The sequence below is a fragment of the Heterocephalus glaber genome, unplaced genomic scaffold (genome assembly GCF_053883595.1).
Source record: "Heterocephalus glaber isolate CG9 unplaced genomic scaffold, H.glaber_assembly_v1.0 deba00000621, whole genome shotgun sequence".
NCBI lineage: Eukaryota > Metazoa > Chordata > Mammalia > Rodentia > Bathyergidae > Heterocephalus > Heterocephalus glaber.
Window position 1 is genome coordinate 5,438,281 of NW_028258153.1, and position 27,184 is coordinate 5,465,464.

General features: G+C 57.1%; 2 protein-coding genes across 19 annotated transcripts; one reads left to right on the top strand and one right to left on the bottom strand.

Annotated features, from left to right (window-relative positions):
- Positions 1–340: 340 nt before the first annotated feature.
- Positions 341–27,128, top strand: Obsl1 (obscurin like cytoskeletal adaptor 1). 12 transcript variants are annotated; one of them, XR_015449142.1, is made up of 22 exons: positions 341–1,657; positions 3,418–3,687; positions 3,776–4,027; positions 4,172–4,474; positions 4,650–4,946; positions 6,656–6,928; positions 8,459–8,731; positions 9,263–9,535; positions 12,254–12,526; positions 13,258–13,533; positions 13,607–13,894; positions 14,063–14,338; positions 14,525–14,794; positions 14,954–15,226; positions 16,175–16,441; positions 17,020–17,055; positions 17,328–17,440; positions 17,882–18,038; positions 18,199–18,360; positions 18,680–18,784; positions 19,100–19,355; positions 27,008–27,128. XR_015449142.1 is itself a non-coding variant. In XM_087206002.1 (22 exons), the coding sequence occupies exons 1-22, from the start codon at positions 649–651 to the stop codon at positions 27,016–27,018; spliced, it is 5,727 nt and encodes a 1,908-aa protein (XP_087062128.1). In that variant the 5' UTR covers positions 341–648; the 3' UTR covers positions 27,019–27,128. The 12 variants fall into 12 exon arrangements, 9 of the variants coding, with proteins under 9 accessions (XP_087062128.1, XP_021099881.2, XP_021099882.2 ...); XR_015449141.1 differs by lacking the exon at positions 27,008–27,128 and adding an exon at positions 21,412–22,767; XR_002389289.2 differs by lacking the exon at positions 27,008–27,128 and adding an exon at positions 20,064–20,204.
- On the bottom strand, positions 18,627–26,662 carry Tmem198 (transmembrane protein 198). Of its 7 annotated transcripts, XM_087206009.1 has the most exons (7): positions 26,478–26,662; positions 25,958–26,162; positions 23,541–23,710; positions 23,135–23,171; positions 21,545–21,747; positions 21,077–21,202; positions 18,627–20,587 (listed from the first exon to the last, which is right to left on the bottom strand). In XM_087206009.1, the coding sequence occupies exons 2-7, from the start codon at positions 26,121–26,123 to the stop codon at positions 20,195–20,197; spliced, it is 1,095 nt and encodes a 364-aa protein (XP_087062135.1). In that variant the 5' UTR covers positions 26,124–26,162; positions 26,478–26,662; the 3' UTR covers positions 18,627–20,194. The 7 variants fall into 7 exon arrangements, with proteins under 7 accessions (XP_087062135.1, XP_021099886.2, XP_021099885.2 ...); XM_021244227.2 differs by having other exon boundaries at positions 23,135–23,710; XM_087206010.1 differs by having other exon boundaries at positions 20,350–20,587; positions 21,120–21,202; positions 23,135–23,710.
- Positions 27,129–27,184: the final 56 nt, after the last annotated feature.

Sequence of the window (27,184 nt, forward strand, 5' to 3'; positions counted from 1 at the left end):
GGTTGACCAGCTTCTGAAAGTGCCATTTGTCCAAAGACAGAATGCACCCGCCCCCTCAGTCCTTCTGGGGCTCCTTTCAATCAAGCAGCTGCTGACAAAGCGTGGGGGATGGGCTGGGGCTAGAACTGGGGCTCTGGTGGGGGGCAGGTGGTCCCCGCCTGCTCTAAACTTAGCTTGGAGGAGCCAGACTGGGCTCCTGTCCTCCAGCTGTGTCATCAGAGAATATTTTTGGGATTGGCAGCTGCAGGCGCCTCTGCCATTCAGGGCGAAGCCTGGCGGTTTGTCGCGGACCTGGCGGCTAGAGGTGGGAGGGAGGAGGGGAGAGAAGCCAGGGCTGTGGGAGGGGGCTGGGAAGAGAGGCTCCCGGAGCAGGAAGCCAGGCCGCCGGCCGAGGAGGCTGCGGGGCCCCTCGCTGGAAAGGCAAACAGGAAGTCGGCCCCCTGAGCTCCAGGCTCGGGGCCCAGGAATCTCCGCCGCGCCGCTGAGCTGCAGCTCCGGGCTGAGGGTAAGGAGGCGAGCCGGAAAGGGGCTGCCAGGGCAGAGCTCCCCAGAGCGCCCGCCCGGGGCACCCCCGCCGCCCGCCTGGCCTCGGCGAGCGCGCCGCCTGCCCTTCCCCCGCGCCGCGGCTCCCCAACCGCACCAGCCGCGATGAAGGTGGGCTCTGGGAGCCAGGGGAGCCCCCCGTGCTTCCTGCGCTTCCCGCGGCCCGTGCGGGTGTTGAGTGGCGCCGAGGCCGAGCTCAAGTGCGTGGTGCTGGGGCAGCCGCCGCCCACCGTCGTGTGGGAGAAGGGCGGGCAGCCGCTGGCGGCCTCGGAGCGCCTGAGTTTCCCGGCGGATGGCGCCGAGCACGGCCTGTTGCTGAGCCGCGCGCTGCCCTCCGACGCAGGGGTCTACGTGTGCCGAGCCCGCAACACGGCCGGCGAGGCCTACGCGGCGGCCGCCGTCACCGTGCTCGAGCCTCCGGCCCCCGAGCCCCAGCCCCAGCCCGCAGAGCTCCCGCCGCCGCCCCCGGGCACCGGGGAGAGCGCCCCGGTGTTCCTGACAGGGCCACGGTCCCAGTGGGTGCTGCGGGGGGCGGAGGTAGTGTTGACGTGCCAGGTGGGGGGCCTCCCCGAGCCCACACTGTACTGGGAGAAGGATGGGATGGCCCTGGACGAGGTGTGGGACCGCAGCCACTTCGCGCTGGAGCTGGGCGCCGCGGGTGGCCTGGGCACCAGCCTGGTGCTGCGCATCCTGGCAGCGCGGCTGCCGGACTCGGGCGTCTTCGTGTGCCACGCCCGCAACGCACACGGCCACGCGCAGGCTGGGGCGCTGCTCCAGGTGCAGCAGCCCCCCGAAACTGACCCCGAGGACCCCGACGAGGCCCCCACGCCCGTGGTGGAACCGCAGAAATGTGCGCCCAAGACCTTCTGGGTGAACGAGGGCAAGCACGCCAAGTTCCGCTGCTACGTGATGGGCAAGCCCGAGCCCGAGATCGAATGGCACTGGGAGGGCCGCCCGCTGCTCCCGGACCGCCGCCGCCTCATGTACCGAGACCGCGACGGCGGCTTTGTGCTCAAGGTGCTCTACTGCCAGGCCAAGGACTGCGGGCTCTATGTGTGCGCGGCGCGCAACTCTGCGGGCCAGACGCTCAGCGCTGTGCAGCTGCACGTCAAAGGTAGCGCATTGCCGGAAGGGGCCTTCAGCACCCTCAGGCGTTTCTTACTCCTGCTTCTTTCGGTGCCCATCGCTGCCTAGAAGTCTGGAGGGTGGGACCACCACATTCTTGTTTAGGAAGTCACCACGAACTACCCAGGCGATCCCCAGACAGATGGTGGAAACTGCTAAGGAATAATGTGCAAGCCTTGAAGCCCTGGAACTTTTCTCATAGTGGTTTTCAACCTTTCCCAATTTTAGCCCTATTTCCCTTGCTGAATTCCTAGCTGTAGCCCCAATATGTAAGGCAGGTAAATGGAGAGTTTAACTGGAAAGGCTGAGGCAGGAGGGACACAAGCTTGAGGCTAGCCGGGGCAACTTAAGGAGATCTTGTCTCAAAACAAAAAATAAAAAAGGCTGAGGATGTAGCTCAGTGGTAGAGTGCCCCTAGGTTCAATCCCCAGTACCACAAACACACATACAGAAAGCATTTTATGGGTGTAAATTGTTAAATCTAAGTTTACATTGTGTACTTATAACACTAGCCAGTGAGCATAAGGGGGCCCTTGTATTGAATAGGTACATTTGGAATGGAGGCTTTATTTGTAGTTGGTCTGTGGAGAAGGCCCCAGGTCTGTAGACCCATTCACAGGAGAGGTAGACTTGAGGGAGGAAAAATGTCCTGCATTTTTTTTTTCCTTTGTGGTACTGGGGATTGAACCCAGGACCTTTGCATTGACCCTGTAGCCCTTTTTATTTTGAGATAAGGTGTCACTAAGATGCCGAAAGTGGACTCAAATGTGAACTTCCTGCCTCACCCTCCCAAGAGTTGAGATTACAGGGATGTGGCACCGTGCCCAACTAATTGTTGAGTATTACAAAGTTGAATTACCAATGATATCTAATAGATGCTTACATTATTCATAAACAGAAAATTCAGACAAAACAAAACACACCCCAAAGACACACTGCAATGAAAGCTCTCCATCATAGAATTTTATCACAACTAGAGAGATTATACCTTCACTGATTAGTGCCCAACTTTCTCCATCAGAGGAAAAAATGTTGGCAAATTCTTGTGAGCCCTGCCGGCTGTGCAGTCAAGCATGTGGCACCTGGACTGCGGTGGTGGCCTCACTGGTACACCTTGCTGTGCCCAAATTTGCCTGGCCAGTGCTGACTTGGACTCAAGAAAGAAAAGCCAGAGGAACTTCCCAGAGCTTAGCTTCTCCAGCAACCCAAGTTAACCCTCTGCTTGTTTGCAGCATTGTATTTCTTTTTTTTTTTTTTCGGTACTGGGGATCGAACTCAGGACCTTGTGCTTGCGAGGCAGGTGCCAGAACCACTGAGCTAAATCCCCAGCCCCTGCAGCCTTGTATTTCTTGAGTTTGAAATACAGTTTTGAAAATGGTTATAATGCTTTAAAAATGAAAATTAACTCAGATCCGTGAAGAATTTGTGATGTACCTCTGAGAGGCCCAGGGGACAGATTTAAGAATCACTGATCTGGTCCAGCTCCTCCCCTTCATTTCCCCATTTTACAAGTAAGGAAACTCAGGCACAGGAACATCAAAATGGATTGCTCAAGGTGACTTGATGAGCCTAGTGAGTGTCAAGGCCACACGAGAAGCTAGGCCATCTTCCATTCCTTCCGGTGGTTTTGCTGAGACTGCACAGGCCTGAAGGCTCTAGGGGGAAGAGAAACAGCATGCATTCATGGATGCTTAGCAGTCCTGTGGGGCTGGCCCCTCTCCAGAACCTTCTCTTGTCTCTTCTCTGCAGAGCCTCGCCTCCGCTTCGCGAGGCCCCTGCAGGACATGGAGGGCCGGGAGAATGGCATTGCAGTGCTGGAGTGTAAAGTTCCCAACTCCCGCATCCCCACAGCCTGGTTCCGAGAGGACCAACGACTACTGCCCTGCCGCAAGTATGAGCAGATTGAGGAGGGTGCTGTTAGGCGCCTCATCATCCACAGGCTGAAGGCAGATGACGATGGTGTCTACCTGTGCGAGATGCGGGGCCGGGTTCGCACCGTGGCCAACGTGACTGTCAAAGGTTGGCTGGCCAGTGGGAGGAGGCCCAGGCTAAGGCAGGCAGGAGCCTAGACAGCAGGCTGATGGACTCCCTCCCATTCACATCTCAGGGCCCATACTGAAAAGGTTGCCCCGGAAGCTCGATGTCCTGGAGGGAGAGAACGCTGTGCTGCTGGTGGAGACACAAGAAGCTGGGGTCAAAGGACACTGGAGCCGTGACGGGGAGGAGCTGCCAGCCACCTGCCAGAGCAGCTCTGGCCACATGCATGCCCTGGTCCTTCCAGGGGTCACCAGAGAAGATGCTGGCGAGGTCACCTTTAGCCTGGGCCACTCCCGTACAACCACTCTGCTCAGAGTCAAATGTGAGGGTGTGAGAGCCCTTGGACAGGAGGGTCAGGGCGGGAGGGTGACCAGATTCTAGGGCCTGGGTTGCCAAAGTCGACTTAAAGTGAAAGGGCTCTAGGAGGCTCTGTGAGGCTCAAATGCAAACCCCGCTTCTGTCTCAGGCGTCAAGCACAATCCTCCAGGACCGCCCATGTTGGTTGAGATGTTCAAGGGCCACAAGAACACCGTCTTGCTGACCTGGAAGCCTCCGGAGCCACTTCCTGAGACCTCCTTCATCTACCGGCTGGAGCGGCAAGAGGTAGGCTCCGAAGACTGGATCCAGTGTTTTAGCATCGACAAAGCCGGAGCTGTGGAGGTGCCTGGGGACTGCGTGCCCTCTGAGGGTGATTACCGCTTCCGAATCTGCACGGTCAGCGAACACGGCCGCAGTCCCCACGTTGTGTTCCAGGGTTCTGCTCACCTCGGTGAGTCAGTCCTGCCAGACCCTGCCTGTCAGTGGTACCCCAAGTCATACCCCCCTACCACTTCTCTTCCCTTCCCTGGCACTCAGTCTCTGTCTTCCTATATCTTTCCATCTTCCAGCCCCTGCCCTCTGGTACCCTTTCCCGTTCTGACAGCCACACTCTGTGTTTACCTTAGTGCCCACAGCTCGCCTGGTGGCAGGTCTGGAAGATGTGCAGGTATACGAGGGGGAAGATGCTGTCTTCTCCCTCAAGCTCTCCACCATCATCCAGGGTACCTGGTTCCTTAATGGGGAGGAGCTCAAGGGTAATGAACCAGAGGGCCAGGTGGCACCTGGGGCCCTGCAGTACCGGAAGGAGCAGAAGGGCCTACAGCACAGACTCATCCTGCAAGCTGTCAAGCACCAGGACAGCGGGGCCCTGGTTGGCTTCAGCTGCCCTGGCGTACAGGACTCAGCCGCCCTCACCATCCAAGGTTGGTGCTGGTAGGGACTGAAATGGGTAGACAGGGTCAAGACTCAGAAGTCCTGTTGCCAGACAAGGCAATGCTGTTCCCATTTCTCAAAGCTGGGCTAGAAGAGAAAGGCACATCTTACATCCATGATTGCTTTATTGAGGGCTCGGAGGTCCAAAAGGCCAGTTTCAACACACACGAAACATACAGGGCATCCCTTGTTATCCTCATCCTCGTCATGTGCCAATTGTCTGGAGTGCTTTGTGCTTTACAGAATTCTGTCCCTTTATCATCTCATCTGAGAGACATGGACTCCAGCTTCTAGTCCCTGACCACTTCCTGCCCTGTTGGCTAGTCATCAGCACTGTCGTAGCAGCTTCCTCCATGCCAGGCACAGTCCTGATCACTTGACATAAATGACCACAACCTTCTCAACAGCCCTGTAAGATAGGTTCTTTTATTATCCCATTTTAGGTGGGGAGAATGAGGTAGAAAGCGGTTGTATGACTTATGCAAAGTCACAAAGCTAGTGAGTGATGCTGCTGGGTTATGGCAGTCTGGCTCCGGAATTCCCATGGGCCTCCTGTTGAAACAGGGAAAGAGAAGGAATGAGGCATCCCAGAGGAGGACAGCTACAGGTAGGAGGGCTGAAAATTCAAGGAACACTGTGGTGTTTGCCATCTCACCATGGCTGGAGTTTGTAAGATCAACCAAGAAATCCAGCAGCACCCAAGCTTGAGTCCTTAAGGTGGCTAATTGGCAGCATGGCAAGCTGAGGCAAGGAGAGAAATAAACGGCAACCAGAGCAGCATTTCCAAAATATGACCCAGGATCACCAACATCACAGGTTTATAATGCAGGTTCCACGGCCCCTGCGTGCTTGGAGCTCTGAGAATCTGCATTTTGGCAGGCGCCCTAGGAACTCAGGCACACTAAAACCACCCCTCTTTCTTTTGTACTGGGAATTGAACTCGGTCTCATGCTTGCCAGGCAGGCATTGCATGACTGAGCTACATCCCCAGCCCAAAACCACTCCTCTTAAAAGTTGGGGTACACGGCTGTCCTGGGGCATTTTCTGTTGCTCTAACAGGGCTAGGGACAAAGCTTGGTGGTAGAACATTTGCCTAGCATGTGTGAGCGAGGCCTTAGGTTCCATCCCAGCGCTGGCAGGAAAAAAAAATTGTTATAACAGAACACCTGATTCTGGGTGCTTTATAAAGAAAGGTTTATTTAGCTCATAGTTCTAGCAGTTGAAAGTTCCAGGATTGGGGAGCCCCATGGTTCAGCCCCTGGTGAGGGCCACGTAGGCTTAGGCACAATGTGGAAGAGAAGTGAGAAGGCAAATAGCTGTGTGCAGAAGAAGCCTAGGATGTCCCTGCTTTATAATAACACACTATCTCAAGACCTAATTGGGGTCCCATGAGAACTACATTAATCTCTTCCAAGAGTGATGTACCCAATGACCTCATTTCCTGCGAATGGGCTGCAGCCATAGGTTCCACCACCTCCCAGCACCACCACACTGAGTACCAAGCTTCCATCACGTGAGCCTTTGAGGGACGCACTCAAATCATATCCAAACTATGGGAAACCCAAACTTAATTTTTAAGGCCCAACAAATGTGTTGACAGCAGTTATCTTTCCTGATGCCCCTGCCCAACACTGAGCATGTCCCACGGGGAGGGATGCTTGTCTGAAGATGCTGCATGTGACCACTTCTCCCCATGCAGAGAGCCCGGTGCACATCCTCAGTCCTGAGGACAAAATGTCATTGACCTTCACGACCTCGGAGTGCGTAGTGCTTACCTGTGAGCTCTCTCGAGTGGACTTCCCAGCAGCCTGGTACAAGGATGGGCAGAAAGTGGAGGAGAGTGAGTCACTGCTGGTGAAGGTGGATGGGCGCAAACATCGTCTGATCCTGCCTGAGGCCCAAGTCCAAGACAGCGGCGAGTTTGAGTGCAGAACAGAAGGGGTCTCGGCTTTCTTCAGTGTCGCTGTCCAAGGTCAGGAACCATGCTGGCCTGGGCTTCTCCAGCTGGGGCTGATTCTGGGGGCCATTGGTCTCTCTGCTTGGGAGTGGAGAGACCTTACACAGGGAAGGCCTAGTGGGCCAGGAGATGTGTCTTAGATCACTCTGCACTAACACCCTCCAGCATACTTCCCCCCTAGATCCCTCTGCTGGCTTGTGTGAGAGAACTAAAGGCAATTGAAGGAGGAATGGGAACTAAAATTTATTGGCCCCCTATTCTGAATCTAGTAGTATGTGAGGTACTTCATAATACATTGCTTCATTTCTTCTTCATGCACTATTGAAGGGCAGTGGATTCCAGCTCACAGATAAGTAACTGAGTCTTAGAGAGGTAATGTGACTCCCTTCCCTCCTATCACATGGCCAGCAAACATAGCTCCAGTTCACACTTGGTCTGGCCTCCTACTGCTCTAGGTGGTCACATCATACAAAAGTGTTAAGTGTGCTGTTCTAGTTCTTACAAGGCAGTCAGTGGTCTGACTGCCTGAGGAATACCCTAGAAGCTTGCTATAAATGCATATGCCCAGGCCTCCTGGGCTATCCAGAACCAGAGCATTCAGGACCGAGCCTGAGAGTCCTCTCTTAACCAACCTGACTCTTGGGGAGGACAGCATGGAAGCACAGATTCTGCTCCTCTTCTCCCTCTGGGTGGAAATCCTGCTTATAGCACCACTGCCAGGAGATTCCATGGCCCCTATCTGAATGCACCTGGTGACTAGGAACTCACTACATGTGTTTGTCAGTTTTCTGTCACTAATGAAATACCTGGGATAATTAACTTATAAAGAGAAAAGGCTTCTTTTGGCTCAGAGTTTTGGAGGTTCCAGTCCAAGATGGGTTGGATCCATTGCATTGGGCCTCTGGGGGGTGTGGCAGGAAGCATGTGGTTGAGAAAACTCATTTCATGTCCAGCAAGTGAAAAAGGAAGAGGCTGGGGTCCCACAATACCCTTCAGGGGCCACCCCAACAACCTGAGGATTTCTCACAGGCCCCTCCTACTAAAGGTCCATAGCTCCCCCAATAGCACTAACCTGAGAAACAAGCTTTCAACACATGGACCTTTGGAAACACGCCCTGTGCCACTACCCATGGAGCAGCTGGTTGTCACTCATTAAGTCATTCTCCACCTCCTGCCCATCCCGGGGGCTTCTCTGTAAAGGAAACTGCAAGCTCAGCCAATGTGGCTTGTTACAGTGACCTCTGCCTAAGTGGTGACTGCCACTGTGTGAGCTCTACATGCCTCCTTCCTCCAAGTCCCCACTCAGCTACCTCTCATCCTCTGGGAGACCCATGGGGCACTCAGATGCCCCATGATCTTCTGTCATCCCTCGCCTGCCATGCCAACAGGATCTCATGTCATTGCCCCTGAACCTGTTCCCCAGCATAGCTTTACGTTCCTCCCTCCAGTGTCCTCCCATGCACAGTGTGTCCTCACCTCAAGGCCAGCTTGGATTCAGGCCTCCAACATGGGGGGTGTCTGTGTGATCGTCTCTTTCCCATCCAGACCCCCCAGTGCACATCGTGGACCCCCAGGAGCATGTGTTCATACATGCCATAACCTCTGAGTGTGTCATGCTGACCTGTGAGGTGGACCGAGAGGACGCCCTCGTGCGCTGGTACAAGGATGGCCAGGAGGTGGAAGAGAGCGACTTCACAGTGCTAGAGAATGAAGGGCCACATCACCGCTTGGTGCTGCCTGCCGCTCAGCCCCACGATGGGGGCGAGTTTCAGTGTGTGGCTGGAGAGGAACGTGCCTACTTCACAGTCACCATCACAGGTCTGGGGCCAGCTGGAGCCATGGTCACAGTCTCAGTCCTTGGTCACTCTTCAGCCTTTCCAGCCTTCCCTTTCTCCTCTGCCTGTGGTCTAGCCACACTCACAAACCGCAGTGTCGTGAGCACATGGTCCTGGCTATAGAAGGCAGCAGGGAAACCCTGCATTCTCCATCGTCCTAAGACCCGTGCCAAGGGTACTCTCTGGGGATGGCATTTCTGTTGCAGGGCAGAGGGTCTCAGGCACCAGAGAGCTCCAAAGCTCTCAGAGGCCTGAGGGAGACCATAGCTCCACCCAAGGACCCAAACCTCCTGTCCTCCATTTAAGCCTTCATTCTCGGTCCCTGTCACAAGAAGGGCACAGGTGTTTCTGCAGCTGAGGTTGACGTGATCCCACTGCAGCTCCTGCATAGCACAGAGCTTCTGCTTTGGTGGCTGGTTGTGTTTCCCTGACCATGACAGTTTTATTCAGGGGGCAGCTGGGCACGCTGGCCACAGGTCTTCATGCCCAGCGGTGGCTATCCTTGTCCTCTTAGATGTCTCCTCGTGGATTGTGTATCCCAGTGGCAAGGTGTATGTGGCAGCCGTGCGCCTGGAGCGTGTGGTGCTGACCTGTGAGCTGTGCCGGCCCTGGGCTGAGGTGCGCTGGACCAAGGATGGTGAGGAGGTGGTGGAGAGTCCAGCGCTACTCCTGCAGAAAGAGGACACCGTTCGCCGCCTAGTGCTACCCGCCGTCCAGCTGGAGGACTCTGGCGAGTACTTGTGTGAAATCGATGATGAGTCAGCCTCCTTCACTGTCACGGTCACAGGTATGGGTCCACCCCAGCTCCCCAGGGTCAGCAGAGGACAGTTGAGCCCTGGGGGAGCTTGCCAAATAGTCCCTTCCTTGGAGGAAGGGGGTGTGGGCTCCAGGTGCATGCATGAGGGTCCTGCTGGGAAGAGCCTGGATCCCCATTCAGGTGAACAGGCCCCTCCCCAGTGCCAAGGCCAGGACTAGCTGTGTTACACCAGCTCATCAACTGAACAGTCTCAACCAGGCACTGGGCCAGGGGCCGAGAGTAACTGCTAAGCAGTACAGACATGGTCTGTCTCTGTTCTCAGGGAGCTGCCAGGCTAGGTGGGGCAGTGGCTGTTAACCAGGGGTCACAAACAGGCAGTCCTTGGGGCCCCTGTGCAGCCCACAGATGTGTTCTATTTGGCCTGCAGAGTCTTACCAAAGTCAGGACAGTTCAAATAACAATCCGGAGTTATGCGTCCTCTTGAAAAAGCCGAAGACCCGGCGGCTCTGGTCCCGCTTTCCCCCATGGCGACGAATGGCTGGTGCTGAGTAGCAGCTGCCCCATAGTATGGGGCCCATAACCTGTCCCACCCTCCCTGCCATCCCTTTTTTTGCTGCTTCCCACACCACTTCAGCAACTGACCTAACCTACCTGGCCCCTGTGGGCTTTTGAGTTTGCCACCCCTGTTAAACCAATAAACATGCAAATAAATGTACAGTGACCCCTTGTGCTAAGTGCTGTGAGGGAAGAGGAGAGAAGAGAGGCAGGGAGGGCCTCGAGAAGGTCATCCATCAAGTCCAGCCCTGGCCTGGGCCCTGGATACCCAGCAGCATGCAGACAGACTCTCCGACTTCCTCCCAGAGTGCACAGCCTTGCAGGAGAGCCATGCCCTTGAAAGGGCCCAAGAAGAGTGGGCAATTGAGGGCCGCCATAGGAATCCCAAGGCTGGGGCCACTCTCCTGGTCAGGACAGCAGAAAGTGCCTTCAGAGCTGCTACCAGGGCTACGTGGGGGTGGGGGTGAGGTAGGCAGAGAAAGTTCTAGAAACAGGCGGAACAACCTGGAAGTGATGGTGTTCTGTGTTGGAGACCTTAGGACCACAGTCACCGTATGTATGTGTAGGGCTGTTCAGGCAGCTCTGGGTGGTACAGAAGAAGTCCCAGATGGCCACACTGCAGTGACCACCCCGCTAGCACAGTCCTGTCACCCCCTCCCCTCCCCTGCCCTGGGAGTAATGCCCATCCCAGGCAGAGCTGCTTAGGGGTCCTCTGCTCCCGGCACCCCAGATGGTGATACACGGTGCAAACAAGATCTGCACACCTATCCTGTTTCCACTCATCTGCACCCTGTCTTAGCCTAGCCCTGGCCAGACATAATGGCCACAGCCACACAAATCCCAGCCCACACTTGGACGCCCCACAATACTCCAGTCTCCTCTCAAGGAACTTTGCATAAACACCACCTCAGCTGTAGGCAGAGGGATCCAGGTCCCACACCAACCTGAGTGCCCTGGGCTGTGCAGACACACCAGCCCCATCACTGCACCCTCTCCTCACCCCACTGTCCCCACAACCCCCCGACTCAGCCAGCCTCCCTCTGTAATCTCCTGGCCTTGCTGGGCCCTGGAGAAGCAGCCTGCATCTTCCAGGCTTAGAGCAGGCCCCATCTGAGGAGGTCAGTTGCAGGAGCAAGAGGGAGCAGTCCCTAGGGAGGCAGAGGAGCCTGTGCTCCTGTACAGAAGCCAGCAGTTCCCCAGCCCAACCACAAGGGGGCCAAACGAAGGTCTCTTGGAGATGATGCTGCGGGCAGCCAGGGTGTGGGCAGGCTTGGGCTCAAGGCACTGGTCACCTCCAACATTGACGTGGCTCCCTTTCTGTGGAGCAGCGGTCAGCACGTGGAGAGGAGCTCGCAGAGGCAGCATGTATCATCCCTAGGGAACTCCCAGACAGGTGTTGGCAACTGCCAAGCACAGACGCGAAAAGCACTCATGAGTCCAAGCCTGGGCTTGGAATTGCTCCCACTGCCTGTACAGTGTGAGCCTCCCTGGGACAGATGGTGTTTGTTCCTCCCGCCCTAGAGTAGTTATAGCCAGCTGTGACCTTAAGGAAACTGCTCTATCACTCTGCACTCTTGTTCTTTCATCTGGAAAATATGCACCTCCTGGGATCACTGAGGGAAAATGTTTGAAGTGCTCAGGACTGTTCTGGAAGTAATAGAGAAGCGTTTACTGTTTACTGTTTCATAGCCACCATTCCTTACTCACAATTCTGAAATCCCCAAAGCTCTCAAAATCAAAAGGCTTTTTGTAAGTTTAGTATTCAAAATCATTGCGGTAAAACCGAGTTTAACTATGGTGAAGCCATTTCTACTTTAATTATCCAGGCAGGTGAGTCTAGCTATACATTTACATGTGTAAGAATATATCTTTCCATTTATCCTGCTCGGGGTGAATATATGTTACGGTGCAGAAGTGTTACTGTGATGATTATGGGGGGAGGTGTCCAGTGGGGGCTGAGGATATGATCCGTGAGATCCATCCTTTCGAGAATCCAAGGGATTCTGGATTCTACACCGTCACTGGCCCCAGGGATTTCAGAGGGGAACCTATTATTGTCTAGAGCTATGTGGGCCTATTGTTGCTCATTGCTGCACTCATTACTCCTGTTGGCCTGTGGGTGACAGAGACTTCATGCTGCCAAATAGCTGCAGGGAGCCTGACAGTGAGCTTGCTGTGGTGCCCCCTCTGCAGAGCCCCCCGTGCGGATCATTTACCCCCGGGATGAGGTGACCCTGATCGCCGTGAGCTTGGAGTGTGTGGTACTGATGTGCGAGCTGTCCCGGGCGGATGCCCCGGTGCGCTGGTACAGAGATGGCCTGGAGGTGGAGGAGAGCGAGGCCCTGGTTCTGGAGAGTGATGGGCCCCGCCGCCGCCTCATTCTACCTGCTGCCCAGCCCAAGGATGGGGGCGAGTTTGTGTGCGATGCTGGAGACGACTCGGCCTTCTTCACTGTCACCGTCACAGGTGGGCAGTGTCTGGGGCACCCATGGGGAGGCAGTGAAGCAGGAGACTGAGACAGGACACCCACACAGCCCTACTTCCTGCATCTTAAGGACCCCTGCTTGCCCCCCCAGTCACCCCCAGCTCCCCAGCCTCCTCATTCTAAGCCGTCAGAGCACCTGCCTTGCTTAAACCAAGTTGGGACAGTGAATACCGGCCTGCTGGGAGGGGCCCAGCAGTTAGGACCATTCATTCTGTCATTTACTCAACAAATATTTATTGAGCAACGACTCTCTGCTCGCTACTGTTCTAGATGCTGGGCATACACTAGTGAGCCAATGAGACACAATCTTACAGAGCTTACAGTCTAGTAAAAAACTATGTAGAATAAATGGGATGCTGGGTGGCGATGGTACATCAGGCAAATCGGGGAGCAGGAAGGAGAGTGGAGGGAGACTTAGGGAGGGCTGTGTACATCTGAGGGTGAGTTTGGGTCTCCTCTTTGGTCTGTGACCCTGGGCAAGTCCCTTCTCTCTACCGAGGAGAACCTCAGGTCTTTATCTGTGAAGCGCAGTGGCCTGGAGTAGCTGAAAAAAGAGCCAAAGGGTCTCTTGGCACAGAGTGCCTTCCGGTGGTAGCTGGTACATTTCCAAGAGCCGAACTGCAAGGGGAGAGGGCTGCACATCTGGAGGTGGGTGAGACAGGAAGAGGCTGCTGGTCCAATCCATGTGGCCCTCTGTCTGCCTGTCCACCAGCCCCACCAGAGAGGATCGTGCACCCAGTGGCCCGCACCCTGGATCTGCAGTTTGGGGCGCCAGGGCGTGTGGAGCTGCACTGTGAGGTGGCCCCGCCTGGGTCCCAAGTGCGCTGGTACAAGGATGGGCTGGAGGTAGAAGCATCTGAGGCCCTGCAACTGGGCGCCGAGGGGCCCTCCCGCACTCTCACCCTGCCCCATGCCCAGCCCGAGGACGCTGGGGAGTATGTGTGTGAGACCCGTGACGAGGCCGTCACCTTCAATGTCAGCCTGGCTGGTGGGTGCATCCGGCCAGCCCTGGGAGGGGTGGTGGGGCAGGCATGGGCTCACACCCTCCTCTCTTTGTACAGAGCCCCTGGTGCAGTTTCTCGCACCAGAAGCACCCCCTAGCCCACTCCGTGTGGCCCCCGGGGAGCCTGTGGTGCTGAGCTGCGAACTGTCCCGGGCTACTGCTCCCGTGTTCTGGAGCCACAATGGGGGGCCAGTGCAGGAAGGCGAGGGCCTGGAGCTCCAGGCCGAGGGTCCCCGCCGTGCCCTCTGCATCCGGGCTGCAGAATGGGCCCATGCAGGCCTCTATACCTGCCAGTGTGGGGCAGCCTCTGGGGCACCGAGCCTCAGCTTCACTGTCCAGGTGGCTGGTGAGTAGAGCCTAAGCAGAGGGCCCGAGCACCCTCAAGCACCCTGAACGCCTCTGCTTTCCTAGCAGACCTTGTCCATCCCTTTCTCCACCTTTCCCATCCGGCTTCCCTGCCCTCCTGCCACCCTGAGCCTCTATCTCCCAGTGACCTCCAGCTCTGACCCCACAGAGCCCCCCGTGCGAGTGGTGGCCCCTGAGGCAGCCCAGACGAGGGTTCGAAGCACCCCAGGCGGGGACCTGGAGCTGGTGGTGCACCTCTCCGGGCCAGGGGCCCCTGTGCGCTGGTACAAGGATGGGGAGCGCCTGGCGAGCCAGGGCCGGGTGCAGCTGGAGCAGGCTGGGGCCAGGCAAGTACTGAGGGTGCAGAGGGCACGGAGCAAGGACGCTGGGGAGTACCTGTGTGATGCACCCCACGACAGCCGAATCTTCCTCGTCACTGTGGAAGGTAACTGTACCCCTCACAGCGTCTGAGCCGTGGCTCGGCTATGCTTGCATGACTTTTCCTTGCACGAGGGTACAGGCTGTTTTTCCCAGGTTCCTCAAAGAGGAGGAAGCCTGTACTCTGAGGAGGGGATGGAAAGAGAGAAAGGGAAGGGCCCAGCCTGGCTCATTGCCCGACCCCACCCTCCAGAGTCCCCACCAGTGAAGCTGGTCTCAGAGCTGACACCACTCACTGTCCACGAGGGCGATGATGCCACATTTCGGTGTGAAGTTTCACCACCAGACGCCAGTGTCACCTGGCTGCGCAATGGAGCTGTCGTCACTCCAGGGCCCCAGCTGGAGATGGCCCAGAATGGCTCAAGCCGGACACTGACCGTGCGACGCTGCCAGCTCGAGGATGCAGGGACTGTGACAGCACAGGCGGGGGGCACAGCCACCAGTGCCCGGCTCCACGTTCGAGGTTTGGTGCTAATGAGGGCAAAGGGCTCTGATCCCAGAACTGGTGCCCTGACCACGGCCCTAGCAGCCTTGCCCTTCAGCCTAGGGACAGAGCAGTAAGAGGAACCAGGGCCAGCCACCTGTCCCCGGCTCCATGGCCTCCTCCTTTCCTCCCCACCAGAAACAGAGTTGCTGTTCCTGCGGCGACTTCAGGACATCCGGGTGGAGGAAGGCCAGGACATGTGCCTCAAAGTGGAGACAGGCCGTGTGGGCACCGCTGGGGCCGTGCGCTGGATGCGAGGCGGGGAACCACTGCCACTTGACTCGCGCCTGTCCGTGGCTCAGGAGGGCCACGTCCACCGCCTCTTCATCCATGGCGTGGTGCTGGCCGATCAGGGCACCTATGGCTGCGAGAGCCCGCACGACCGCACCCTGGCCAGGCTCAGCGTGAGGCGTGAGTGTCCAGTCGGCTTCTAACGTGTCAGCTGCCCCTCCGCCCGGCCTCTCCAGGCTGCCCTAAGCCCCTGAGACCCCTGCCAAAGTGCCCCTTGCTGCCCAGGGAGGTCAGCCCTGGCCAACCCAGCAGCTGCCCCAAACAGAACTTTTCTTTTTCTGATGTTCTGTTTACCTCAGAAGTCCATGTGATTTTGCATTCCACTTCATATTCCTGAGCTGGCTTTGCTATGAACATAAACATTACTCTAGAAACATAAACTATACTCTAGAAAGGCTCTCCATGCTTATGCTTTAGCCACATACCCCAGGGGTAGAAGTGCCCATTTAGGAAGCAAAGATGGCTGGCAAATGGCACCTCCCTCCCCCTAGCCCTTCCTGGAGCCTTCCTTTAGCTCTGTGACCTCGTGCATGTTATTTGACAGCTCTGAGCCACGTCTCCTTAAAAATGGGGCTGCTGTCTCCTTCTATGGACTTTAAGGACACTAACTGAGATAGTGTGAAAAATGCTCACATAAAGCCTGGTGAATGGTCGTTTATGGTAAATATTCCCTTTCAATTTAATCATGCCAACAAACTCATGTCTCAGTGTTACTTACCTTATTTAATTGGCCCCAGAGAGGTCAAGCAGTTTGCCAAAGATCACAAAGCGCACAAACCATATGGTGTCTGACCCCAAATTCCCTGCTCCTCCCAGCGTCACAGCACCCCTCGCCCAGATGGCCCAACCCCCTAAGCATACCTCATCCCTTCTCTGTCCCCCTGTTCTATCACCAGTCCGCCCCTGCCAAGTCTAGCCGGTTGTGCTCCCTTCTTCCTGCCTGCCCCACCCCACTTCAGAACTGGGGCCACAGGGAGTGGTTCGGGCAGGCCCGAGGCAAATGAGCCGACAACCCCTGCACGGAGCTGGAGCCCAAATCTTCCTTCTCTCCCCATCTCCCCACACCAGCTCGGCAGCTGCGGGCACTTCGACCTCTGGAGGATATGACTGTCAGCGAAGGGGGCAGTGCCACCTTCCAACTGGAGCTGTCCCAGGAGGGTGTGATCGGGGAGTGGGCACGGGGTGGAGTCCGGCTGCAGCCAGGGCCCAGGTGCCACATTCACGCCGAGGGCCACACTCACCGTCTGGTGCTCAGGGGCCTGGGCCTGGCTGACTCGGGCTGTGTCTCCTTCACGGCGGATGCCCTGCGCTGCGCTGCCAGACTCACTGTGAGAGGTGTGGCCTTCGCCTGCCGCCTGCTTGCTGACCTTGCGGCCCTGCCCATCCCCCCGCATGTGACAAATAATCCCACTACCCGTGTGGCCTTCACCAGCATGCCTGCCACAGTGTGACTCCCTGACCCTTTGGCCCTGTGTGGCCCCAGAGACTGCCCTGCCTCTTTATTTTCTCTTAATTTGGAGGTGGGGGTGGTGGTTTATGAGGCAAGATAGTTCAGGCTGGCTTTCACTGTGTAGCCCAGGTTGCCCTCGAACTCATGGTGATCCTCCTGCCTCAGCCTCCTGAGTGCTGGGATTGCAGGTGTGCACCACCATGCCTAGTTTGGCCACTGTGAGGCTACTACTACCCCTTCATCTTGTGGCCCCTCTGCCTGCCCGAGTGTGGCCGCTGTGACCACTCAAGGCCCTCCAACCCACTGACTGTCTATGGGTGACCTCACTGGCAGTTCTGCTTGAAGGCCCCCAGGTTTGCTTCCAGTCCAGTGTGTTCTGCACTGGCCACAGTACACTGCCTCCCACCCCATTCTGCGAACCACTGAGGCCCCACTGACCCATGTCTGCTGCTGTCCACTGCAGCCAAGTGTGGCCCCCACCGGCCATTCCTGCCTTCAGGTGACTCCACTGGCACCTCCGATCCAGTCTCTCCCATTCCCCTCTAAACCCCATTGTATCCCTCACCACCCCACTGGCCCTACTGGGTCCTCTACTGACCAGAGCCACTTGTCCTCTCACATCCCTCACTCATTAGTGGCCTCCACTGATCGTGCTGTCCAAATGTGTCTGCCACTGACCCCTTGTGCCTGCGTCCTTGTCCCTGCCACCTGGGTCCTCATCTTGCCCTTACCCATGCTTCCTCTGTACTGTCCTCCCTCTCCCACTCTCAGAGGTCCCGGTGACCATTGTTCGGGGGCCACAGGACCTAGAGGTGACTGAAGGTGACACAGCTACGTTGGAGTGTGAACTTTCCCAGGCCTTGGCGGATGTTACCTGGGAGAAGGTCAGAGCCCAGCCCCAGCGCAGACCTCATGGGCATAACAATAATAATGCCCACAGCAGAACTCACCGGATGGGTGTGCCTGGACTGTACTAAGATTTAGACTACACTTAGTCCTTTAGCCTCACCACAATCCTATGAGGAAATTGACCCTCGGTGGCATGAATTTATTTGCCCACTTGCAGACAAAAGGGGTAGAGCTTACTTGAATCCAGGTCTGCCTAATAGAATCCGCACTCATACCTTCTATGGTCTATCTCTGTACCCTTAGTGCCCTTCCTCAGCCCTAAAGTCCCAAAGAGTGACATCTTGCCAAAGAGGCATGCATAAACACGCCTCCAAACAAACAGCTTAGCCTCAACTGTGGGCGCCGCCGCCCTCTAGGGCCGTAGCTGCGGGGGCCCAGCTGGGCTCCTCACGATCCTCTGCAACTTGCGCCTCCAGGACGGGTGCGCGCTCCTGCCCAGCCCCAGGCTTCGGCTCCAGGCCCTAGGCACGCGCCGCCTTCTCCAGCTGCGGCGCTGCAGCTCCTCGGACGCGGGGACCTACAGCTGCGCGGTGGAGACGTCCCGAGCCGGGCCCGTCCGCCTGACCGTGCGCGGTGGGTATAGGGAAATGCCAGGCCTGGGCACTGCAGTGGGAGCGGGGACTGCGGACCTGTCTTTACCCTGGGCTGGCCCAGGAGCTTCTGGCGAGGGGGCGTGGTGTGGGCGTGGTCGGGCAAGCCTCTCCACCCCCTCACGCCCCGGGCTCCGCCCCAGAGCGCCGCGTCGCAGTGCTCCGCGAGCTTCGGGCGGTGCGGGCCCGCGAAGGGGACGGCGCCACGTTCGAATGCACCGTGTCGGAGGCCGAGACCCCAGGATGCTGGGAGCTTGGAGGCCGCCAGCTGAGACCCGGAGGCCGCATCCGCATCCGACAGGAAGGTCTGGCCCCCTTTCTATCCTCTCCGGCCCCTGGCTGCTCCGCCCCAGGTTCAGGCAGACCCCGCCCCATGAGGATAGGCTCCGCCTCCACTCAAACAGGCCCCGCCCCACAGCCCAACCAGCCAGTTCTCCGGAAGTTTCCTCAGCCCCAGCTCGGGGTCCTGCAGGGCTCCTGTTCCCCCTCTGCATCCCTGCTCCGCCCATCCCGGCGCACACTTACCGGTCCGAACCTACCCGGGGGGCCTACTCTGGTTCTACCCTCATCCCCAACCCTCTCCAGGGGAGGCTCCGGCCTCGCTAGCGCCCCCCTCACCCCCAGGGAAGAAACACATTCTGGTGCTGAGCTTGCTGCGCGCGGAGGACGCCGGTGAAGTCCGCTTCCAGGCGGGACCCGCCCAGTCCTCGGCTCTGCTGGAGGTGGAGGGTAAGCTACTGAGACGGGGGCGACTGGGAAGGGCATCACCTGCTGCCCTAGGGCTGACGGACTGGGGCTGATCCTAAGAACACTGCCTCCTTCCCGCCTGCCTTCGAGGGGCTCTCTTGGGGCGGGTCACAGAGGGCAGCGCGTTTCCTGGGCAGGGGGTGGGGAGGAAGCTGAGTTTGGGGTGCAGGGATACGGACTGTTCCCACTGAGGGAGACCAGAGTGGAGGCCGTAGAGAGAGATGCGTCTCCTCCTGGGGCCCTCCATGTCCCTGTTAATTTAAGCCCTGCCCTCTACCCTCAGCATTGCCTCTCCAGATGTGCCGCCGCCCCCCTCGAGAGAAAACGGTTCTGGCCGGCCGCCGGGCGGTGCTGGAGGTGACCGTGTCCCGCTCTGGAGGCTACGTGTGCTGGTTGAGGGAGGGAGTCGAGCTGTGTCCGGGAGACAAGTATGAAATGCGCAGCCACGGCCCCACCCACAGCCTGGTCATCCGTGACGTGCGACCTGAGGACCAGGGCACCTACTGCTGCCAGGCCGGCCAGGACAGCGCCGACACACAGCTGCTTGTAGAGGGTGAGTAAAGCCCACTGGGAGGGCGGAAGTCAGAGGGGCAGGCCACCTGGCCGGGAAGGAGGGGGCGCCTGGGAGCTGGGACATACCTCTGGGAGGTTTTCTAGGTCCTGGGCAAGGTCTTGGCTGTCGTCTTTAAGAAGTGTTGGCGGTAGGGAGTGGGGGAGGGGAGGGATAGATTACACCCCCCGATGAAGGAGAGGAAGGAGCCCTAAGTTTTCAGCCTGAGCTATTGGGTTCTGGTCAGCTGTCCCCACCTTTCCCTTACTCCTTCATGCTCTGGACAGTCTCTCCTGAGCACCGCATGTCTGCCAATTCTCTCCTTCCCAGCCACCTACTATATCTGTGCTGACACCTGTATCCTACTCCCCTTGCTTCCTGTTCCAGCTGGGTTCTGCCCATCTAAGCAAGGGCTTCAACGTTGGCCTGGACAGAGAGCTCCGAAGCTAGTTCCCTTTCTTCCCTCTTCCACATAGGAGCTGCCCTATTCTCTATGCCAAGTCCCTGCATTCTTTTCACATGCCCCCCCATGCCTGACCCTAACTGACCCTCACCTTCCTACCCCTACATACAGCTTTGATAGAGGCTCCAAAAGGGCCAGGCAGAGAGGCTGAGGGCTCAGCTTTTCCCATGTGGGTGCCCAGGCTCTGCCAGGGGAGGAAGATGGCATCTCCTCTTCTCCAAGTCCCATGTGGAATCATTCCTCTGCAGGTGACTAGGAGGACTGAACCAGGCCAGGAGGGTGCCCTTGGACAGCTTGGAAGGCATGTGCCCTCACCCCAGGCAGGGTGGGGAAGCAGGGGAAGCAGGGGAACCAGAGGTGTTGGGAAACAATAAATACTCTACAGCTCATCTCCCTGCTGTGCTGTGCTGTGGGAGGACAGATCCTGCCTGGAGCCCTTGTAGTAAGTGACACAGGGGCCTGGGGCTACAGTGCTTCCAGCCTGGCCCATGGAAGTGCCAGCCACTGACAACCACCACTCCTGGCAGAGGCCACAAAGTTTGGCACATTTATAAAAGAGGTAAAGCAGGGTGTGGGGGAATGACAGAAGCATGAGGTGTCCAAGGTGGCATGACAGACACCAGACATGCACCGTGCATTTAAGCCCCCCTCCCTCACACCCCTGCAACTCAGCCCAGGGCAGGACCCCCCCACCCCCTTCCATTGCCACTGCTGTCAGGCTGGTGGCTTTGCAGAGGCCAGGGGACCAGGGTGAGGGGTGTTGCAGTTTGCCCTGTGGACAAGGACAAGAACCCTTAGATGAGTGGTTGGGAGGCGGAGTAATGGTGGAGCCAGGCAGGCCTCCTCCACACAGACATGCAGGAGAGCGGCCCGTGGGACCCCAGCAGTGGGGAGGAGGCAGGCCAGCCCTGGGGATGGCCTACCAATCAAAAATCTAAGGCAAGGGCCCTAGTGTCCCCTCCAAGCCTACTCCCTCACACACATGCACACACAGGCGACACACTCACAACCCTGAGCACACCCCAGTGGGCTCACACCCTGAGTCCCTTGGGAGCATGGGAGGGGGTTTTCCACTCAGGCAAAGCCTAGCCTGAGACAGATCCTCCCTTCTAGTGACCAGGCCAGCCCCCTCCAGGGAGGGAAGAGGCATAGCCAAAGGCCACAGGGCCTGGCAGTTAGGGTGGCAGCCTGGCAGGCCTCCCCACACTGGCAGAGCTGGTGACTGCAGTCTAGACAGGAGGAGACACAGCTATACACGTACAGGGGGCCCTGAGCAGGCCGTCAGTGGCCCCCGGGACCCATACTCATAGTCCGCATCTGTGGGCGAGGCCATGAAGGAGCTCAGGGAGCTCCCAGTCTGCCGGTCCCGGAAGCTCTGGATGTAGCTCTGTGAAGAGGTAACATGGGTGTGAGAGTCCACTGCAAGCCACCTCTCCCTGCACCCACACAAGCCTGATAGCCCCCCATACACAGACCCATGATTCCCCCACATCCAGAGTCTACAGCCCAGGACACCCCCCCCATCCTGTCCCATTTAAAATCCATATTTGGGACAACTTTCCTCCAACCCCAGGACTAACTAGGCCCTTGGTACAGGGGTTCGGATGGATGGACAAACACCAGCCCTTCTAGACAGTGACTAGCCCCTGGGGAAAGCCCAGTCCTGCCTGGACAGAGTCTACACACTCCTGTCTCCTCCATTCGGGCTGGAGGGGCTCGGAGTGCTCACCGGGGAGAGGACATCTCCATTGAAGCGTTTGATGGGCACTGGCCTACGGCGATAAGCAGGGTCAGGGGGCCCAGGCCTTGGAGGAGCCCGGGGACCTCTTTGGGGAGCGCGAGGTGGCCTCTTCTTCCTCCGCTTCTCCTTGCGCTCTTCCTGCTGCCGAATCCGCATCAGCTGCACACGACGTCGCTGCCGGCTGATGACCACTGAGGAGGCATGGCAGAGAAGGGCCTCAGCAGACCATGTACCTCTTCCCTCCAAGCGCTCCCCTTCTCTGTCCACCTGGGAGCTGCAGGCTTCCAGGTTCCCCTTGTCCATCACCTCCACCACATCTATCACTGCTTTCCCAGCCTCCCACCTCCTGGATGGGCCGTCCTTCTGTTGTCCTTTTCTTCTGAATGTCTCTGTGTGAGATTCTGGGACTTGCAGGCACCCCCTTCCCCAGCTGTTGTCCCACTCCATATCCTGAGCCACAGGCAACTCTTCCAGGTCAGTCCCCATCACCTTGCAATGGGACAGCTACTACTGCTTTCTCACTGGCCTTTTCTTTGCTTGCGTCCCTCCAAGGCTTTCTACCCTCAGCAGCAGAACAAGCATCCCAAACACTAAGTTATATCCTCCCCTACTTTAAACCCTCCACTGGCATCTCACTGCCATTTTTTTTTTTTGGTACCAGAGATCGAACTCGGGTCCTTGCGCTTGCGCAGCAGGTGGTGAAACCACTGAGCTAAATCCCCAGCCCTACCATTTTTTTTTTTTTTTTTGGTACCAGGGATCAAACTTAGGACCTTGTGCTTTCAAGGCAGGCGGCGGAACCACTGAGCTAAATCCCTGGGATTCACTGCTTTTCTAATAAAATTCAGTGTCCTCCTCATGGCCCAGAGGACCCTCATGATCGGCCTAATGTCCACATGGCACACTAGCCCCACTTACTCAAATATGCTAGCCACACTTCTTTTCAGGGTCTTTGCCCTTATCATTCCCTCTTCTTGAGCTGAAAGCCATGGCTGGCCCCTTATCCCTCAGGTCTCTGCCTGCATGTCACCCCCTCCAAGTAGCTCTGACCACCTTAACTATAACAGTATCCATATGATCACTCTTTCATGTTACATTGTGTATCTCCTTCATACCACTCTATTCCAAATAGGAATTATCTTGTTGGATTGAATGTCTATAACCTGTCTCTCACCTGCCCTGGATATATACCCATAAAGGCAGGAAACTTTTCTGGTGTTTGTTTTTTGTTTGTTTTGGAGTGCTTGGGATCAAATCCACGGCCTTGCACATGTTGGGCAGGAGTTCTGCCACTGAGCTATATCCCCAGTCCCTCCTTCTCTGTTTTATCTCTGCTATGTCCCTAATGCCAGGAAGGGGGTTGGCCCAGGGCCCAGGATCCATACCATACGTTGTTGTGGAATGAATGGTGGCATTGGTCCTGTCCTCCCACACCCTGAGCAAGTCAGCTCTCCTACCCCGTGGAAGCCTTCTGCTGATGGTGTGAACAGTTCTGGTTCCTTATCCCTGGTCCCTCGGCCCCCAACCATCTCAGGCCATCCCCTCCTCCCGTACTCACTCTAGCCTGCGCTCTCTCACCTTCTGTGTGTGAGTCCCTCTCTGTCGTCACCCGCCACTGCACCAGAACGCCCATCAGGCTGAGCAGGGGCCACAGTGCCAGCAGGGCCCAGCTCCTCCAGCAGAGGGGGGGAACGGGGGCGGCCCGCAGTCGCTCCACCACGTAGTGCCCCAGCAGTAGCAGCTCGGCAAAGTAGTCAGCAGCGGTGGCGATGAGCGCAGCACCAGTCACGGCGGTGGACAGGGTGGTGAGCGGGCGGGGCCAGCGCAGGGTGAGCAGGGCGCAGAGCAGGCCGCCCCCCAGCAGCAGCCCTAATGGGCCCCACACAGAGCCAGGCTGGTAGTAGGGTGCGGAGCCCAGAAGGGCGGCAGCAGCGAGCAGCAGACCGAGCAGCAGCCCCACCAGGAAGAGGCCCACACTGCGTACCAACATGGCCACCAGCCCGCAGAGCAGCCCAATGCCCAGTGCGATGCCTGCACTCGCCCCAGCACTCAGCTGTGTCTCCAGCACCCGCTCTCGGTAGCACAGCAGGAAGATGACCACTGAGCCAAACAGCAGCCCCGTAAGGAAGAGCACTGCCTTGAAGCAGCGGTAACCTGCAGGGGAACAGGGACAGGACGATTGAGCGGCCAAGGAAGTCATCAGGCCAGAGAGGAGGTCAGCAGGGTCAGGGACATGGGGTCCCAGAGGAACCATGACACTGGACAAGGATACTGAGTAAGAGAATTGGGTGTCACTGGGGTCATGAGGATGTCAGTGATGGGGCCACTGAGGTCAGGAAAGTCAGAGCAATATGGTCACTGAGACTCATTGTGAAGACAATAACCATTGAGATAATGATTTGGGGTCTTTAGAAGTCAGAGGCATCAGAGACAGATCACTGGACTTGAGCAAATCAGTAATGGGGCATTGGGGTCATGGGATCATAGGGCTCAGAAAGATGGGTCATCAGAGTCACAGTGAGATTGGCAATATCACAGGGGCCTTTTAGAGGAAGGACTGTTCAGAAGTGAGGTATTTAGAAGTCAGAAAAATGTCTTTGAGAGATGAGAGTCACACAGGTACTTGGAAGGGTCACAGGGCTTCAGAGATGAGGCATCATTGGAAAGTTAGAAGACAGAGCTGAATTATTGGGGAGGAATTCTAGAAGAAGGAGTCTTTGCAGGTCTGGGGGATTGGCAAAAGTTGAGTCATTGACAGTATTAAAGGGCTTTTGAGAGAGGAACACTGAAGCCAGAGAAATGGGATTATTGTGATTATTACGTAGTGACAGGTGATCCAACGATGAGGCTACCGGGATCGGAGAGGACTAACCAGGGACCAGAACTAGCAGTCACAGAAAGGCTCAGAGGGGTGGGAGGAAATGAGATGGGGGAGGGTATAGGAAATCAAAGAGGAGAATAGAGGGAAACAGTGGTTGTGGAGTTTCCGAAGAAAAGGTCATAGGGCCACTAGAGCTATTAGGCCTATTAGGCATCTCTGACAGACACAGAAGTGAAGTTGGGGAAATGGAAGTCAGAGATGTGCTCAAGAAGTCAGAGAGAGCCAGAGAAAGATAATAAAGAGCAGGTTCTATTCCAGGAGTGAGGACAATTGTTGGAGCCCAAGTGATTCTGGGGTCGGAGAGAGGAGTGGGGTCCTTAGTTGAGGGCTCAGAGTAGGAGTATCCAAGAGGGGTAGGATGTCAGGGAAGCTCACAGAAAGGAATATGAGGATACACTGAGAACTCTGGAGAGGGACTGGGTAGACAGTGGCGGGAATAAAGTGATACAGATTCTTTGGAGGCCCAGAACAGGTCCTGAACCCTTGTTCGGGGGTACTTTCTGCTTTCCAGTCTGCAGTTTTTCAGTCCAGAGTTTGGGGAGGCCTGAGAGGGACCAGCTGGCTCCCACCCCATCTACCCACTCATTCTGCAGAGAGGTATGAAGGTTGAAGAGACAAATCTTGCCCCACCTCTGCAAACCTACCAGCCTCCTTTATCCCACTGGTTCCAGTCCCACTGGTTCCTTCCTTGGGCCTCCGCCTGTAGAACCCACTCTCCTCTCTGAAGTTCTGTAACTCTTGCTGTAGAATCACTAGGCATTTATTCTAGGCTGCTGTTAGCCCATATGATAACTTTGTGCAAATTAGAAAAAGATGTACCTTTCTCTAGGGAAGGCAGCCTTCTGCAAGGCTTGAGTTTGGCAAGCAGAGAACGAGCTGTATTTCAGCTCTCACTTGCCTGATTTCACTGAGCTCTCTTTTGCAGTACCCATCCTATATACTCTTCAGCAGCTTCGATTACTGGAGCCTGCCTTGTAGGCGATCTCCATGTGTGTGACTACCATCCAGCCTACTCTAATATGTATCATAAGTGTGAATATTTCAGGAGTCTCTCCCCCATCATACAATATGCCCTGTTGTAAGGGGACATGTTTAACCACCTTGCTAAGTTTTCAGCGTCTCCCTCCCTACCACAGTGACCTGAACACCTCTTTGCTACGATAGTTACTATTTATTGAATACCTACTAATTTTTATAACAACTCTATAGGAGACAAATATCATTGTTTCCTTTGCTGAGGTGAGAAAACTGAGGCTCTGACAGGTTAATATGCCCAAGGCATCACAATAAGGTACAGAGCCAGGTTCAAACTCAAGTACTGTATGTCTAATTCAAAACACTGTGTTCTCTAGAATCTAGAGTCTAGATGATCTACAAACGTGTGAGATGTGAGAGAGGAAGGGAGAGAAGGGGGAGAGAGAAGGTATTTATGGGGGGCTTCTGGAGAAGACTTAGGGGCCTCAGAAAAAGAACTTGAGAAGCCAGTGGGGAGCCCAGGGGAAGAATGAGGGAGATCTCACCGAAGAAGCAGTAGACGACTCCAAACAAACAGCACATGATGCAGACGAGGGCCGGCAATGCTTGGTACCTGCGTTCCAGGGGCCGTTCACAGGGTGCACCCCAGAAGGCATCATCTGGCTCTGGGGGCAGCAGCTGGAACCGCAGTGTCTCCATAGTGCCCGGCATAGTGGTGGGAACGGAAGGGGGTCACCCTCCCAGGTCCACCTGATAGGGAGGAAGTTGGGGGTCAACGAGGAGTGCTGGGTCCCCACCAGGATGAGGGTGGGAGTGAGAATGGGAGAACTCAGCAAGGACACAGTGGACAAAGGAGTGGAGCCCACATCATGCAGCTCTGGAAGCATCCCTGAAGTGGGAAGCAAAAACAAAGGGAAACAAAAGTGCCTGGCTAGAGGCGCCTGGGATGAAGTTAAAGGAGGCTGAGTGGAGTGAGGGGAGATGCGGGCCGTGTGCTGCTGGTGAAGGGAGGCAGCCAGAAGACTCGTTTGTGGGAGGCTAAATCTGGGCTTGTCCAAGATCTACCTGGGCTGGAGGCGACCTGAGCTCCTGAGCCAAAGAGGCTGTGCAGGGGCCGTAGGGGCCGGGGATGCGGGGTGCCCGAGGCTCCAAGTGCTTGGGGTCCGGGGAAAGTCCGCCGGGCGGGGAAGGGGGCTGCTGGACCGGGAAGACCGGTCTCCGCGCGGCGGCGTCGCCGCTCCACCTCCGACACCGGCTGGCACTCCAGTCCCGCGGCGTCCGGAGACTCAGGCCGGTCCCGGGGAAGGGAAAGGAGCAGGAACGGGGATTCGGGCTGTCCCAAAGCCGCGGCCCCATGCCCTGATCCCGCCTGCGGCCCTTGGTGCTGATGGACAGCTCCGGCCTCTGCTCCTGACGTCACTCAGGGCGCACCATCCAGGCAGGGGCGGGCTGCTCCTGACGTCATCTGGGACGCACCAACCACGCCGGGGGAGGCAGGGGACTCCGCCCCCAGCGTCTGCCTCTCCGGCACTGAGGAGGGGGCACTTCCGGGGGTCCTTCCCCTTTAACCTCCCCTTCTCCTCCCTCTCCGGTAGCTGGAGCCTGAGACCCCACCCCGGGGGCGGGGCCCCCCGCAGTGACACGTCGGACAGCGGCGGCAGCTGCCGAGGCTCGGGCCCCGAGCGCAACTGGAGGGAGAGCGGAGCACTGCGCGGGGGTTCGGCTCGGGCCGCTGGCTCTACGCGGCGGGGAGGGAGCGGGCCCGCCCGCTG

Excerpts from the sequence above, each read along its gene's own strand:
- Obsl1 (XM_021244222.2), top strand. The coding sequence starts at position 649 with ATGAAGGTGGGCTCTGGGAGCCAGGGGAGCCCCCCGTGCTTCCTGCGC. Across the intron at positions 4,028-4,171 it reads CACTCTGCTCAGAGTCAAAT|GCGTCAAGCACAATCCTCCA; the intron begins GTGAGGGTGTGA and ends CTTCTGTCTCAG. Across the intron at positions 4,475-4,649 it reads CCAGGGTTCTGCTCACCTCG|TGCCCACAGCTCGCCTGGTG; the intron begins GTGAGTCAGTCC and ends TGTTTACCTTAG.
- Tmem198 (XM_021244227.2), bottom strand. The coding sequence starts at position 26,123 with ATGCCGGGCACTATGGAGACACTGCGGTTCCAGCTGCTGCCCCCAGAG. Across the intron at positions 21,748-23,134 it reads GAGGGACTCACACACAGAAG|TGGTCATCAGCCGGCAGCGA; the intron begins GTGAGAGAGCGC and ends ATGCCTCCTCAG. Across the intron at positions 21,203-21,544 it reads ATGGAGATGTCCTCTCCCCG|AGCTACATCCAGAGCTTCCG; the intron begins GTGAGCACTCCG and ends ACCTCTTCACAG.